Source organism: Lactuca serriola, chromosome 9 (assembly GCF_051521515.1).
Source record: "Lactuca serriola cultivar US96UC23 chromosome 9, Lser_US96UC23_V15, whole genome shotgun sequence".
Lineage (NCBI taxonomy): Eukaryota > Viridiplantae > Streptophyta > Magnoliopsida > Asterales > Asteraceae > Lactuca > Lactuca serriola.
Genome location: NC_136416.1, coordinates 35,416,040 through 35,432,195, shown reverse-complemented (window position 1 = coordinate 35,432,195; position 16,156 = coordinate 35,416,040). Strand labels below are relative to the sequence as shown.

General features: G+C 30.2%; 2 protein-coding genes across 2 annotated transcripts; both read left to right on the top strand.

Annotated features, from left to right (window-relative positions):
• Positions 1-4,748: 4,748 nt before the first annotated feature.
• On the top strand, positions 4,749-7,033 carry UCH3 (ubiquitin C-terminal hydrolase 3). The gene is made up of 9 exons (XM_079022620.1): positions 4,749-4,927; positions 5,506-5,637; positions 5,737-5,775; positions 5,895-6,000; positions 6,111-6,169; positions 6,251-6,325; positions 6,478-6,526; positions 6,609-6,685; positions 6,769-7,033. Exons 1-9 carry the CDS (start codon positions 4,859-4,861, stop codon positions 6,862-6,864), a joined length of 702 nt encoding a protein of 233 aa, XP_078878746.1. The 5' UTR covers positions 4,749-4,858; the 3' UTR covers positions 6,865-7,033.
• Positions 7,034-13,364: 6,331 nt separating this feature from the next.
• On the top strand, positions 13,365-15,005 carry SIP2;1 (small and basic intrinsic protein 2;1). Its single transcript, XM_079021237.1, has 3 exons — positions 13,365-13,915; positions 14,182-14,442; positions 14,626-15,005. The coding sequence occupies exons 1-3, from the start codon at positions 13,625-13,627 to the stop codon at positions 14,785-14,787; spliced, it is 714 nt and encodes a 237-aa protein (XP_078877363.1). The 5' UTR covers positions 13,365-13,624; the 3' UTR covers positions 14,788-15,005.
• The last annotated feature ends 1,151 nt before the right edge of the window (positions 15,006-16,156 follow it).

Here is a 16,156-nt window from a genome sequence, read left to right as displayed (position 1 = left end):
TTCTGCCTAATTTACTCCTTGGATTATAGATCAAACTGCAACTTTAGTCCTTCAGCAATATAATTTAATCACATTATAGTTTTTTAACTTTATTCATCATCTCAAACTTAACTTTATTTTCTATCTTGTTTGATTTTTGTTTGTGAGTTCATGATGAATTTTGTATATTTCTTTCATTTTCCTTCTTGTATTTTGCAAACATACATGCAACTTGTTAATTTTTATCAGGAATATCTAGTAACTTTGATTCTATATAAATTTTCTATCAAGTAGTGCAATAACCTATTCCATGTGTGTTGATTAGTTTTTAGAGTGCTTTATTTATCAATTATCCTTGTTTTAAAATTTTGTTTTCAAACTAGTATTAACGAAGAAAACAAGTGATTGCCTACGTTCATTTGTGTTTCATATATCTTCTTTAATTAGTATATAAGGTTTTATCTTATAAATAAGATCAAATATGTTGAAAAGTTGTTAAGTTGGTATTTTGGTACAACTCAAAAGTCCTCATGTGAACATATAACAGGAAAAAGGCTTTTATGTAAAGAGTCAAATTGAGGATTAAAGATGTCAATTCTAAGAACTAATTTACAATTGTAGAAAAAGAAAGGAACATACATTATTATGTACAAATCGAGGTAGTGTCCACAGAATCAGGTCCACACATATGCATAGAATTTGGTTGATACTTGCAAAACATAGAGAATTTGCATATGGGCTATCGTGAGATTTTGTCGATTGATATCCATACATTTAGAATGTCCACATAATGATTTTTTCAATCAAAACATTGAGTTAACGTAAATGGTTGTGAACATGTTTTTAAGATTCATAGATATCGATGCTTGGATATTCTCTTTTTCTTTTTAATTAGTAGGTAAAAATTTTAATTTTTATATAGAACAAGGCGATTTGTAGGCAGCTATAACGAAAGAATTAATGTTGTAGATTAAAGCTGCAAGTTAATAAATAATCCAAGGACTAAACTTGTACCTTGTTCTTTTATTTATTTATTTTAAAAAATAGTATATTCATTGTCTTTTTAATTCCACATTGAGCGAAAAGAAGCATCCGATCGTGAGGGCACAAAGTGTACCAACCAATATTATCTATTACCTAAGATCAAGACCTTCTTTAAAAAAATAATCCAATATTATCTATTACCTTTTGCTTTTCTATAAAATAGAATTATGTTAGAAAAATAAAATAAATTTATAAACTTTATTAATTTACTAATAAGTCATTATTACTGGATGTTGGTTACACCCATTATGAAAAACAGTTTTTTAAATCATTTTTTGGGCTTACATTATGACTCAATATTATCTATCACCCTTTGCTTTTCTAGAAAATAGAATTATGTTATAAAAATAAAATAAATTTATAAACTTTATTAATTTACTAATAAGTCATTATTACTGGATGTTGGTTACACCGATTATAAAAAAACAGTTTTTTAAATCATTTTTTTGGCTTACATTATGACTGAAAAGTTGGAATCATCATCATAACAATAGTTTGGATCTTAGTTAAGGTATGGTAAATTTGGGGAAAGGGAATGGTAAATTTGGTGACTGATGTACTTAAAAATGATAAATTAAATAAAATATATAATTTTGAAGTCCATAAGTTTCACCCTTAAGATGAGTTATTAAAAAACAATTTAATATATGACTTCAATTAACAACTAGAAAAAGAAACGTATATTCTCAATCATTAATTAAAATAGATATATTTGAATTAATAATAAAACCATAATCTTGTTTATGTTACCTTATATTTATAACAAAGACATGAGCAATAATGTACATTATGTTCCTGAAATAATAATTAAAAAAAAAAGTACAAGTTTGCGATAAGTTTGAAGGTATACATGCCACAAGTTGAATAATATTTTATAACAATAAATGATTTTGTCGATTACGAGCTAAGATGTATTTTACTATTTTATAACAAAGTATAACTTTACACAAAAGGATGTTTTTTTTATAATTCAGTTTCATTAATGTATCATGTATGGGTATTTAAATATTAATAATGGCAAATCTGTCACCAACAACCAAATAAATAATGGGTTGTTCCATGTATAAACGTGCTGCCACAACATTAATTCAATTCCCTTTAAATGATCCAAATGCAGACTGTATTTTTGTAATTTTGTCCAAACCGCACCTTTTTTAAACTGTATTTTATTTTAAGAAGAATAAATATTTGTTTACGATGAAAACCATATATAAGTGTTTAATAAAGGATTAAATGCACATAAGTGTCAAGTGTGGCAATATTTAGGTGCAACGATGTTTAAGTTTAGGAACATAAAAGTAAATATTTTAAGTTTAATGATTGAAATGCGGTTGCATAAACTGTTAAAAAACATTATCACATAAATTCATTAAAAAAAAAAAAAAGAAGAGTAAATTGAAAAATCGATCGATATGGTTTTACTAAAAAGTGTAGTTTTGGACCATTTTTTTTTCACACACGCGTTGTCTAAAACTGAAACTACTGTGCAGAATTGGTCCCTCCATTGAACAACCTTCCACAACTCACATTAACTCTCTCCATGTGTGACACACGTGATGGGTATTTTCACCATTTCATATTCTTTACTTCTATTACTAATATGTTTCCCTTTGCATTATTAATCTCTAACTATCAGTTGTCCCCTCGTTACCCTCATTGAAAGAGTTTGATCCGTTGACTCTGTAAAACCCTAATCAACTATAACCGCTTCATCGTCTTTTTTGTACACGAGCTTCAAAATGTGGCAATTCCGACCTCAAAAGCGTAGAGTAGACACGGAATCATTATATGATAAGTAGATGATCACACAGATTTTCTTGATGATCAAGAGAATTTGTTGGATTTCATGAGTAAAAAAGATTTTCTTATGGATCAAAATGTATTGGATCATAAGGATATGGTACAGACTAATTGCATGGATGAAGAAGAGACAGAGATTCCTAAACAAGAAAGAAAAATCCCTACATAAGAACTTGTTATGGAACAACAAGAGTACAATGATCAATAAAATAGTGACTAAGAAGAAAGAGAGAATAGTGATGGTATTTAGAGTAGTGATGGTAGTGATGTTAGCGAAAACAGTGACTATTGGGTAGATGAGGACACAACTATAGCAATGTACTTTCAAAGTACAATGCTATAATATGATTTTTTAAACTCAAATTGCCATTTATGTGGGTAATGATACAGATTATTACATTTTAATGCATGAAGGATGTTATAATATAGTAGGATGCTATACTAAAAGTAAGTCGCTTGTTATTTTAATTATGAAATGAAAGATACTACCTTTAAAATGGCTAAATTTAGCACCACTATGTACTCTTGAAAAGGGTTTGTACAACTTGAATGTGAATATTGATGAAATGCGTGTACACATTTCACCTAGAAAAAAAAAATAGTAAACCAAACCTTTATCGATAATTGATGAACATGCATTGATGCGGGAAGCAACTTCTACTTTAATAAGAAAATTTAAAGTTATCCAAAATACTTATTAGTTATACTATAGTTATACTATTGGGCCAAAGCTCATGTCATCACTAAAATGGGCGAATGGGGTATTTATTTATTTACAAGGTGTGAATACACGAGTTTTTTTTAAAGTAATATATTTTAATAAGCATTAAATGTTTAATAATTTACAAAATTGAATTTGGAAAAATATTAATATTAACTGTGAATGAACCAATTTTTGTAAGGTTTCTACAAATTATCGTAAATTCAAAAGAGATTGACTGAAAGTTATGTTTTTCAATTAGGAAGATTGATTTAAATTTAAATTGAATTTAATACATTAATTGATAAATTGCGTGAGAATTTATAGAGACATTTAAGTTTCCTTATTTTTTTTATTATATTTTTAGATTAGATTTTTTTATAATTGAATAAAAAGCCGAAAAACCACAATTTGCCAAATGGATTTAAATGAAATTGTTTTTTTTAAATGACATATGATATATTGAATTAGGTGATGAAACGTCGCAAAAATCCTTTATTTATTAGGTATGATTTATATTTTTATTTTTTGTATTTTGCTTATTGATCCAAGTAAAAGAGGAGGCTGTCTATTGGGTATTTGGGTTTTTGCAAATCAATAAGCTAATACTTTGCCTTTGATTTTTTGTAATTGTTAATAGGTTTACAATATTCGACGTTAAAGTTTTTTGTTTTTGTTTTTGTTTATATTATTATTTTTAAATCAATTTTGCCGCTTTGGCTCTTTGTATTTTTTTTAATAGAATTAGAGTATTTAATTGTGTTGCTTGTTGGAGTTTAGAATGATTATTTGCAAATCCTTTTACTAATACCTTACCTCTTTTTCTTATTGTTAATAGTAAATGAGCATTTAAATGTTTATTAGAGCATTTTAATGGTTTTTTCGCAGATATGAAATAAACCAACAAAAGGCACAATATGCATTTTTTTTGCACGTCAGTTCACCAATCCAACTTCATATTTCTTTTCTATTTGTTATATTTATGCTTCGTATTCGTAAGTTTTAGTTTGTATATCGATTTTTTACCGAAAAAAAATATATTGCTATTTTGTTTTATAAATCTTTGGGTATTTAGGTTCGGTACAAATATAATATGAAATAGCTATGGACCGGCAATTGATAAAATAAAATTTTGATTTAAACCGAAAAATAAATAAATAAAATTAATGATTTTTTCTCGATTATTCTGAGTATATAAATCCACATATGCATCAAGGTGTTTTTTTCCCAATTTACACGACTCCGGTATCCTCAGAAGGGACGTTCCGAATACACGCTACTCATATATTCTCTCTTCACCCTAAAGTAGCAGAAAGAAGTATCGATCGATCAAGAATGGCTGAAAGTGCTTCTTCTGCCAAGAGATGGCTTCCTCTCGAAGCAAACCCCGATGTTATGAACCAGGTTCTTTCTCTATATCACTATATGTATTATGTTTTCAATCGTCCCTTGTTTTGTGTTTCTGTTAAATCTATTAACTCGCCAATAGTTACCAACAGGCATTACTTTTAACGATTTAGTAATTTTGTTATTGACCAAATCTGTAGCTGATGCTTAGAGAAATTAGGGTTCACTTGGCTTGATATCTTCTATAAAGACTCATGCATGAACTAAACTAATTTGATCTACCATTGTAAGGTCCCACGCTTTGTACCTAATTCAAATGTATCTTAAGGAATTAATCAGTTCACAAAAACGAAAAGCCTCGAACTCCTAAAGAGCTTGACTTACTCGGGAGATTCTCTGTAGATAGACCAAGATAGAGTTTTTTTTTTTTTAAGCTAGGGATATAGAACAAAGGCATACACTAATGGTGAAAATTCAAGTAACTAAGTTGTAGGAATATTTTAATCATGCCTTTGAAAAGTGATCCTTGAGATGTGTTATGACATTAGTTTAGATCAAAATCTGCAAATTTGTATCAGTTTCTATAGATCACTCATGTGTTTGATTTTTTGATTATGGTTTTTGTATCTGGATAGTTTCTTTGGCGCCTTGGTGTTCCTCCTGGTGAGGCTGAATGCAATGATGTATATGGATTGGATGAAGAACTGTTGGAAATGGTCCCAAAGCCAGTTCTAGCTGTGTTGTTTCTTTACCCTATTACACCAGAGGTTTGTTATCTTGTTATCCCAAACAGGTTTTTTCTTCTTCTATGGAAATGTATGTATATGTTTGATTAAATGAATGTTTTCATCTTACTTATGTTTCAGAGCGAAAAAGAAAGATTAGAGCAGAACAGTATTAAACAGGTGATATTTACCATCAAACAATATTTAACTTTAGCTAGTGAATGTATAAATAACATACTCACTAGTCACTTCATTAACCATATCTTTAAGGATTTGTTTTATTGTATTTGTGGGTGTAGGATCCTTATGATGGGGTTTACTTTATGAGACAAACAGTAGGAAATGCATGTGGAACCATTGGACTTCTTCATGCTATAGGCAATATCACCTCAGAGATAAAACTTGGTACTTCTCTTTTTATGATTTCTCACATTTCTATTTGGTTTAATTTTTATTTAGTTTTGAACCGATTCAAGAAAGTGGTCAACATTTATTAAACTGATGTTTTCTTTTAGATGAGGGTTCATTCTTGGATAAGTTTTATAAATCTACTGCAAGCATGGATCCAATGGAGGTATTATGTTTTTTAAAATATATTTTTGATGGTTTAAATATTGTGTTTTTTGAATGACATGGATTTGATATACGTATGTAGCGTGCTCGATACCTTGAGAAAGATACAGAAATGGAAGTTGCACATTCAGAAGCAGTAGCTGCTGGTGAGACTGAGGTGAGTTAAATGTTTTCTTTAAACTAATTTATTGAAATGATTAAAAGATATATATATATATATATATATATATATATATATATATATATATATATAAAATGTTTAATTTGTAAACATGTACATTTACTCAAAATTCACATTTCTTTGTGTAGGCTTCTGACAATGTGAATGATCATTTTATCTGTTTTGCATGTGTTAATGGTAAGCAATCAAGTTAACTTCAGATTTTAATAACATAAGACATTTATTTCACTCTTTTTTTTTGGCAAATAATATTTTATAGGAAAATTGTATGAGCTTGATGGAAGGAGAAGTGCACCAGTTTCACATGGACCTTCTTCACCAAATACTGTATTGCAGGTAAACTTTTGATAGCTATATATGGACCACTTCACCATTTTCACATGTTTTCAGAATAAAGAATTTGTTTATATGTTTTGCAGGATGCTGCTAAAGTGATAAAAAGAATGATTGCAAAAAATCCTGACTCCATGAACTTTAGTGTGATTGCTATCTCAAAGAAAGTTGGTGGCTACTGAAAACATGATTATGTTTTGGTTGTTTTTTTAGCTTAGAACTTGAGTGACCTTTGGTTTTATACAAATCATAAACTTAGAAAGGATCATAGATGCAAGATTTAATTTATCTATTTAGTGTTTATACTTGATATTGATATGATCCAAAGCATGGCACCCATTTTATGTTTCATCATCCGTCTTATCTTTAAGAATTATAATCTTTCTCAAACTCATGTGTTCTTGCAATTAGTCTTGAAGGATTTAAGAGAATTCTATGAAATTTGAAGTTTTTATGCTTTCTTACCTTTTGTGTGTGGATTGGTTTGTTCCATATGAGTTTCTCTGTTAAATTAAATTCCTAATTACTTTTAAATGCTTCTCATAAAGGGTGTAAGAACTAAAGATAATTTGGTGAATTCTAGAAGCCACTCTGCCAAATGAATAAATTCCAGATTTCACAAAAAGGATGCCAACCCCTTATTCTCTCCACTATCTATCGACCAAAAACCCTAACAGAATTTAAAGAGAAAATACCAATAATGCCCTTCCAATAGAAGATGCTGCTTGTAATTCCTTTTTTACCCTTTCTAGAATAAGTGAGAGTGAGTGGAGATATAGTAGGTTCCTTCATCCTTGTAGCATAAAACTCGTGGATCAACAAATTTAAACACGTTTGAGCAACTTTGTCTAAGTGGTTGTTTGGAGTGACGGAATTATAATTTCAGTTTTGAGTAATTACTGTATAATTTTAGAATTATGCAATTATAATTTAAAAAATGTGTGTATTTTGGTGATAATTTAAGCACCAAATTTCTGTACTAGATTTCTCATTTAAATATAATTTCCAGATTCCCTTTTTATCTTAGTTAATATATTTTCATCATGCATCAATTCTTCGTATAAACAAATATAATATCCCTAATATTTGTTTTAAACCAAAAAAAAAAAGTTATAACGCTAATATCCTAAAGTGATACATAGTAATAATAACAATAAAGTAAAAGGTTTATACAGTAGAATTTCAAAAAAAAATGTTAGTAGATAAAAAATAGATATCTGGGTTCTATATTTTAATTAATTTATAGTTGATATTAAATTAATAAATATTTTATTAAAAACAAAAATATATTTTTTCATAAAAAAAAAAAGTTAATAGTATTTAATTACTATAATTTACTTGAGGTAAAAATTTGATTACCAAAAAAAGTTTTAATTCCTAAAAGGGGTTGTTTAGCACTATCCACAAACATTTTACCATCTTTTAAGGTTGTACTTCAAAAAATCTTTTTTTTAACAGCTTTATTGAGTAGTTATCTTGGGTTACTTTGGTTTTTTAACAACTTAATCAACAATCTATGTTTCAACACTCGTTGGAGTAATTTACATAAATGAGAATCTGTATTTACATAAATTTTCAATTCTTGTATGAAAAGTGCCATTCACATGACTTAAGAGTTTGGATAGGTGTATAATCCTTATTGTTTTGTACATGGTTTTGCTTATCTTCATTCTTTTGGTTGATATATTGCTTATATATTTACGTTTGAATTTCGTGATTGCATGCCTTCTTGTAGAAGATCACCACGACGAGTTTTAAACTAACTTAAAAAAAGTTTTAAATTCTTTATGCTGAATTGTAGATAAAACCATCTAACTTGAACTTATAAGGCTTTAAAATGAAAAGGGGCTCTTGAGTTGGCAATGTATAACTTGACTGTCTTGTAACGACCCATTCCATGGCATGGACTTACGATTATGCATTAGATGATTTATGAAATTGCAAGTCAATGCAAGTTATATAATGTATTCTATACTTGAAACATAATCTATAGTTGAAGGAATCACATTACGATTGATTTGTGACAAAATTAATAGTGATGTTGAAGGTGTGCGATATAGTTTTGGTGATTATAGATATGTTGACTAAGAGTGCTACTTCTTGGTGATGTGAATGATTTTGTGGAGAAATTTGCTAAAGTATATGTGGATGGATTGATTTCAAGGCATGGAATGTAATTATCTTTAATATTCGATTGTGATAGTTGTTTTCGATTGTGATAGTTGTTTTACATTAATATATTGGGAGTCGGAGAGCTTTTAGTAGGGATGTTTAATATATGGATAAAACTGAATTGTCCAATTAAACAATTTGGATCGGACTATTTGGTCCGGATATTCGGATTTTTGGATTGATTTCAGCAAAACCGAATTATTATTTTAGATTTCGGATTGGTTTTGGTTTATAAACTAAGGACCGAATAGTCCAAAAAAAACCAAATAACAACTTATTATCTACTATAAATTCACTAAATTATTATTTTTAGTTATTAGAAATTTTCATCCAATTTAATACTTTAAAATTACTTCTTATCAAAAGTTTTTTATCAATAAAATATTAATTATAATATATTTTCTTAGTATTTGTTTATAAATTATTAAATTATAATTTATAAAAATAATAGTTTCTTTATAGATTTTGCTAATATTCAAATTATATATTTTTCAAAATGTCTTGCCTCTTGAAAATTGAATTGTAAAAACCGATCCAATGGAATGTAATTTGGTTGGATCGGATCAGATTTAAATTTAGTTTGGACTATTCGGATCAATGTTTTGAAAATCGAAATATATTCGGATTCACTTGATTGGACCGGATCAAATAGATCCATCCAAACGAACACCCCTAGCTTTTAGAAAGAAAAAGGCCAAGAATAAACTTAAGCACACCATATCATCTTCGAACTAATAGTCAAAATGAACGTACCATTTAAACCTTAAAGATATATTGTGGTCGGAAGGTAAAAACATTGGAGGGAATTATGATTCACATCTATCATTAATGGCAACAATTATGATCCAAGTATTGATGTGTTATCATTTGCAACTTTAAATGGTAAAAACGTTTGGAAATCGACATTTAGGTAAAATGCATGAAGAATTTGTGTCATATCATTTCTTTTCTAGGTTTGAGGTTGCAAATTGTCTTACGTTAAAAATATAAGTTGGTTGCTAATCTTATTATAATATAATATATTTTATATCTACTTTAAAAAACGGTTAATACATTGTAATTTAAAGCAATTCATAACGATTAATACATCATATGATGACCCTCACATAGTTTGTTTAATATGTAAATTAATGGTTTAATGTCATAATGAATAATAACTATGTAAACTAGTCAAAAAAGACCCACGACCACTTCAAACACCATGCACCACCACCCATCACCGTTTACCACCACTACCACCACACATCACTGTTCACTACCACCAAAATCGAACCCAATAAAGTAATTTTCTTCTTTAATCATTTAGTGTTTATTTGCATTCTTCAATGCAACACTCGGTTATCTTATTCATTTGTATTTCAATACTTTTTTAACAAAAATCTTCAACATTATCAAGTGAAACGCAGAATCTTTAACACAAATCTTCAACACCGTTGAGAGAGCTGAAGAAATCTTCAAAAAAATCTTGTGAGGGATACGAAGAATTTAATTATTAAAATATTTGGTGATAGATTTTATCCATGTTTGGTCTCTCGTTTTATTTTTTCTTTCGATATCCTTTTTCCTATTTTTGAATCCAATGGTCTTTTATTGAGATTCTCATAGTTTATCATCATCAACATAATCAAAAATTGTGTCTTAAGTTTAATTTTAAACCATCTTCATTCAAGTAGTTGAAGAAGCCGATGAGTCATGTCCGTAAGGGCGAGTCCATATGTGCCTTAGGTGGTAGGTCACTTGATCTATCTATATTTTTTTAATAAAATGTGACATATCTTAATGTTTTTGGCAACTAGTCTTATTAAAGTGAAACTACCTTAGGGTTGTTTAGTAGTTACTGATTGGGTTATAGCTAAGTGGATTAGAAATTCTGACTGAATCTACATCTAATTGAAACCATGTTGTTTGATTATGCATTTGATTGGCTGTGTTGAATAATCATAATGACCATTTTACCTTTTTGTTATGTTTGCAACATAACATGAATCTATTTAGTTATAGCAATGTTGTTTAATACAAAAACAATTCTCACAACTGCACTTGAGGTGAAAAAATTCAAAGTAAATTTTTTTCAAAGCACATGAAATAGATAACATTTTTCTTCATGGTTTCACTCATGTTTTTTAGTTGTTGAATCAAATTATAAGAACCTACGATAATTGTCATGTCATATAAAACATTTTAATAGGTGCCAAAATCATACATTGCTATTGGATTACAAGTAAAAAGTAAAGTACTTTGCTATTAAAACACTTCATCTTATGTCCTACAATGGTATTTGAAATTACCATGATAACCAATAGTTTGTTTTAGTGTTGGGGATGCCCTTCCAACATACTCAACTTAAGAATACGATTTGCACCTGATCTAAAAAACATAAGATCCCAAAACTGATAATTGCAAAAGAAAATCAAGCAACTTCAGAAAAACGTATCTAATGACAAAATTTGTCAATTTTACTTTTCCATTGATTTGATAAATGTAGAGCATAAATTGATTGCATAAATGTAGAGCAAAATTTAAATTTTATACATATATAAATAGCATAAATTCTTATTCAACTGATTCATACATATATAGTGTATAAATCAGTTTTCAACTTATTTCATATATAGAGAAATTCACCTCGACAAGAGGGAGGAGTAAAATTCATATTTCATCCATTAACACCAACATTAGTTTTTCAACTGATTTCAGGGGAAAAAAAGGAGTAAGACGAAATTTCTGGTTGTTTGGATGGAGGTCGATGCTCTACGTCAGGCGACGACGATGGAGAGGCAGGAAGGAGGAGTGGCGCCTTCAAAGTGGACAAGAGGAACATAGCGAAACAACAAGTGTTTTTTTTCTCAGGGCAAAGACTTTTTTTTGGGGTCACCCACATTTCAAGTAGGGACCGAGTCATGAGATATAGTGATTGATGAGTCTACCAACATTGGGCCTTCTCAAATAAGCTGACAAAATCAGCTAAAAAGTGTTGATCGACCCAGTCAGTTATGTCCATCCAAGTTAAAAATACGATTTTTTTGATACGGAGTAATTTTCAGTTTTGATGGTGGTGAACGAGGTGGTTTTGAACATTTTAAATAGGGGATAATGACTTGAAAATGTAACGAACTTTCGATTTTTTTCACATTTAGTCACTAAACTTTTTTTCGTTATCTATTTGCCATTGAACTATTGAAACTGTTCATATTTTACCCTTATGACCGACTGTTTCAATAGTTCAATGACAAATAGATAACGAAAAAAAGTTAAGTGACTAAATGTGAACAAAATCGAAAGTTCGTTTCCCTCTAAAAAGTTCAATGACTAAATGTGAACAAACTTACTCTTGTATTATGTTTTAACAAATTATTTATTTTTATTAAATTGTATCAACATTTGTTGATGAATAAATCTATGAAAAAAAAAAAAAAAAAACCCTGAAAATATATTTCAAAAAAAAAACAAAAAACCGAAACCGAAATAAAAAAACCAATGGTTTGACATGTTCCAAAATAAAAAATCAAAATTTCCAATCTGATTTTGGTTTTACAAAAAAATGAACCATTCTCACTAATGTGAATTATGACCATTGGTTTGGCATGCGGAATTTGTGATATCCCATGAATACGTAGTTACAACATCGTCTGAACTCGTAATTCATAGTAAGGGGCTAGAGTATCATCGCATGAATACGTAGTTACAACATCGTCTGAACTCGTAATTCATCACCTACAAGTCATGGGCATGTTGGTGTTTCCACATGGTTGTCTATAATAGCTCGTGGTCGCCATCTATACTGTAGTAGATGACTACATTGCCTTCCTTGGTCCCTTTTGCTGGAACTCTTCTCCTTTCTTGCAAAATCACACCAAAAAGCTCAAGATATGATATGCAACTGAAACAAGTTCTTGCTAATGGTAAAAAAGGGGCAACTCTTCCTCTCACTCTACACACTCAAGCTAGCTAGGGTTCTCACTTACGGGAAAGGTAGTCGCAATCTCAGGCCCAAAGATTTAGGGTTTCTGCCAACAGTGCGGACTCGTCGAGTCGTCTCACCGACTCGTTGAGTCCATTCATTAATCTGAGTTATTAGTCGCGACCTTACTCGATGAGTTGAGGCGTCAACTCGTCAAGTCTCTCTTCTTAACTCAAAAGAAAAATACTTAAATGATAATACTTGGAAATCCGGATGTTACATTTTGTTTTTTTATTTCATAGTTTTTTTCGTTATCTATTTGTCACTAAACTATTGAAACTGTTCACATTTTACCCTTATGACCGGTAACAGTCGGTAATAAGGGTAAAATGTGAACAGTTTCAATAGTTCAATGACAAATAGATAACGAAAAAAAGTTTAGTGATTGTGAACAAAATCGAAAGTTCGTTATCCTTTCAAGTCATTATCCTTTAAATAGTGGGTGCTTATTTATTACATTAAGAATTCAATTTATGTAAGTTACATGATGTTTTTTTTAACAAAAAGAATATCAATAACTTGGCATGTCTAGTCACCACTCACCAAACACTCCAACCATACAGCAGGTTGGAAAAGAAAGGGAGGAGACGGGGAAAAGAAAGAGGAAATAAAGAGGAAAGAGCAGAGATTCTGAAACACGATAGAAAAGATTCTTTAACACGGGTCAACGTCAATTCGCTTCCTTGTTCAATGCAGTTCTGCCATTGATCCCCCGAGATTACCATATATCACTAATCATTGACATCGGTTTCAGCAAGAGCCAAGAGTCAAAAATCACGTACACACCCTCCAGAAAGAAATCCCCCAAAATGGCGGGAATCGTGCGGCTGCTCATATCTGATATAATCATGTCGTTCATGTGGGTGTGGTCAAGCGTCATAATCAAGCTATTTGTCCACAAGGTTTTGGGGTTTGGCCATCATGGCTTCCCTGTTGAAGTGTTTAGGTCTTCGCTTTCCGTTCTCAACATGTTCTTCTTTGCTTATCTTGCTAAGCTCACCAATGGCGGAGCCTATAATCCCCTCACTGTCTTGTCCTCCGCCATCTCTGGAAATTTCGCAACCTTCCTCTTCACTGTTGGTTCAAGAATCCCCTTTCAGGTTACCTATTATATTCTCTTCTCAAAATCTTTGACTGGTTTAGATATGAACTGCGATTGGGATTGCATCAATCAAGTCCGTTGACCAATTGATTATCATAACAATTCTTGTTCTGTATGTTTTCTGATTTGGGTTGCATTGCACTTTGGAAGATCATCAATCCCTAATTTTGTTTTATCTAGCCAGATACAAATTAGGGTTTGGTTTTAATAGAAAGAAATGAAAGTAGGATGCTATTATAAACTAATGGTGGTTGTGATTTTTAGGTGTTGGGAGCGATAAGTGGGGTGAGGCTTATCCTCAGTATCTTTCCGGAAATAGGGCGTGGGCCCCGACTGAATGTTAGTCTATTTGAAGGTGCATTGACTGAAGGGTTGTTGACATTCACAATTGTCCTCATTTCACATGGAGTTTCTACCAAATTACCCGGAAGTTTCTTGAGGAAAACATGGATTAGTAGTGTCTCAAAACTTGCTCTTCATATACTCGGATCAGATTTAACTGGTGGTGCTATGAACCCAGCTTCTGTAAGTACTACTTCCATTATTCATGCTCAAGTATTTTATTGTATGGTTGAATGCTTGTTTATTCAATGGTGTTTCACTTTTTTTTTTTTCCCAATTTTGTTTAAACGGTGGAAATTGGTAAAAAAGTTTAAGGGTATTTTTGAGATTTATAACTCGATGGATTGGATTTGGATGGTTTTTCAGGTAATGGGGTGGGCTTATGCGCGTGGTGATCATATAACAAAAGAGCATTTAGTTGTTTACTGGTTTGCCCCTATGGTAGCAACCCTATTAGCAGCATGGACATTTAGGCATCTTGTATGTCCCTCGGACTCGAAACAAGACAAACAGAAGAAGATTAATTGAAGTTGATTTGCATTTGAATTTTGAAGTTGATTGTGTTTGTGTTTTCAGAAGGAGCACATCACATCTTGCTTGTAAATTAATTGTTCTTCTGTGTAACTACTTTAGACCATGTATTATGGGCTTTTTGGTGAAACATGTCTTTCTTTTTAGCACAGGTATCTAAATGTAGACATGTTGTTTATAATGATTCAACTCAAATTTCAATCTTGTTTCGTTAACATGAATTCTGTTATATTCGATTGCAAATCCGGTTTTGTCATTTGTGTGTTAAAAAGCAAAATAGTTTATAGTTTATTGCTTATTAGCTTATAAGTTAATAAGTAAGTGTGAGATAACTTATGAAAAAATGGTTTATCAAACTTTTTTTTAGTTTATAGCTATGTGGAACCCCTAATAAGCTAATAAACTTAGCCAAACACCCCCTAAATAGTAACAAAGTTCTATAGTAGTTCTATTCAAGTTACTCGGACTTTCTTTAAAATAATTACACTCTTCCAATTTTGTTTGTTTGTTCTTTTTTTGAGAGTTCAGGGACAATCTCAGTAAATCACAATTTTACAACCAAATTTAGGGGAGTTTGGGATTGCTTATTTAAAATAGCTTTTTTTATAAGTGATACTTGGTGTTACAACAGAGTCATCTAGTAATAATAATATAAAGTTTATATGAATAACATCCAGATACCATATTTTGCAACTCTTCTACTACTTATACATATTTACATCGAAAAGATATTTATAAACATGTAAATTAGATATTTGTAAAAACTGAATAATAACCAAAATGTGAAGAAAAAAAAAAGTAATTTTATATAAACAGCCCCAAACACCCTTTTAATAATTAATACAAACAATATCAATAACAACTGATAAACAACCCATTACTGAAATCCAAATGTCATTGCTGAACAAGGAAAAACATGGACTAATAATAAAAGATCAAACATGAAAAAGTAACAATGTACTTTCAATGCTGTCTAAATACAACGCATTTTATCACTGCTATAACTGGATCGATTTTTTTTTTTTAAATATAATGTTTGATAAGGAAAAAAAAAACTGAAAGTACAATGTTATAATTATAGACTTTTCAAAGTAGATTGCCTTAACAAGAAAAGAATTGAGGTACAAGGGTGTAACAAAAAAAAATAAGAACAGAGAGATTGTATAATACACGAATAAATAGAAATACATAGCTATTTCTTGCATTTAGCCCATTACAAAAAACAACATGAAACATCAAGCAGAGGAAAGATGAATCAATTATATGAAACATCCAAACGAAGGATTATAAAAATAGGCACCTTTCAGTCCCTCTTCTCACCAAAAAAGCAATTTCTTTCACGAGAGTATATATGCAAATTCTTCAT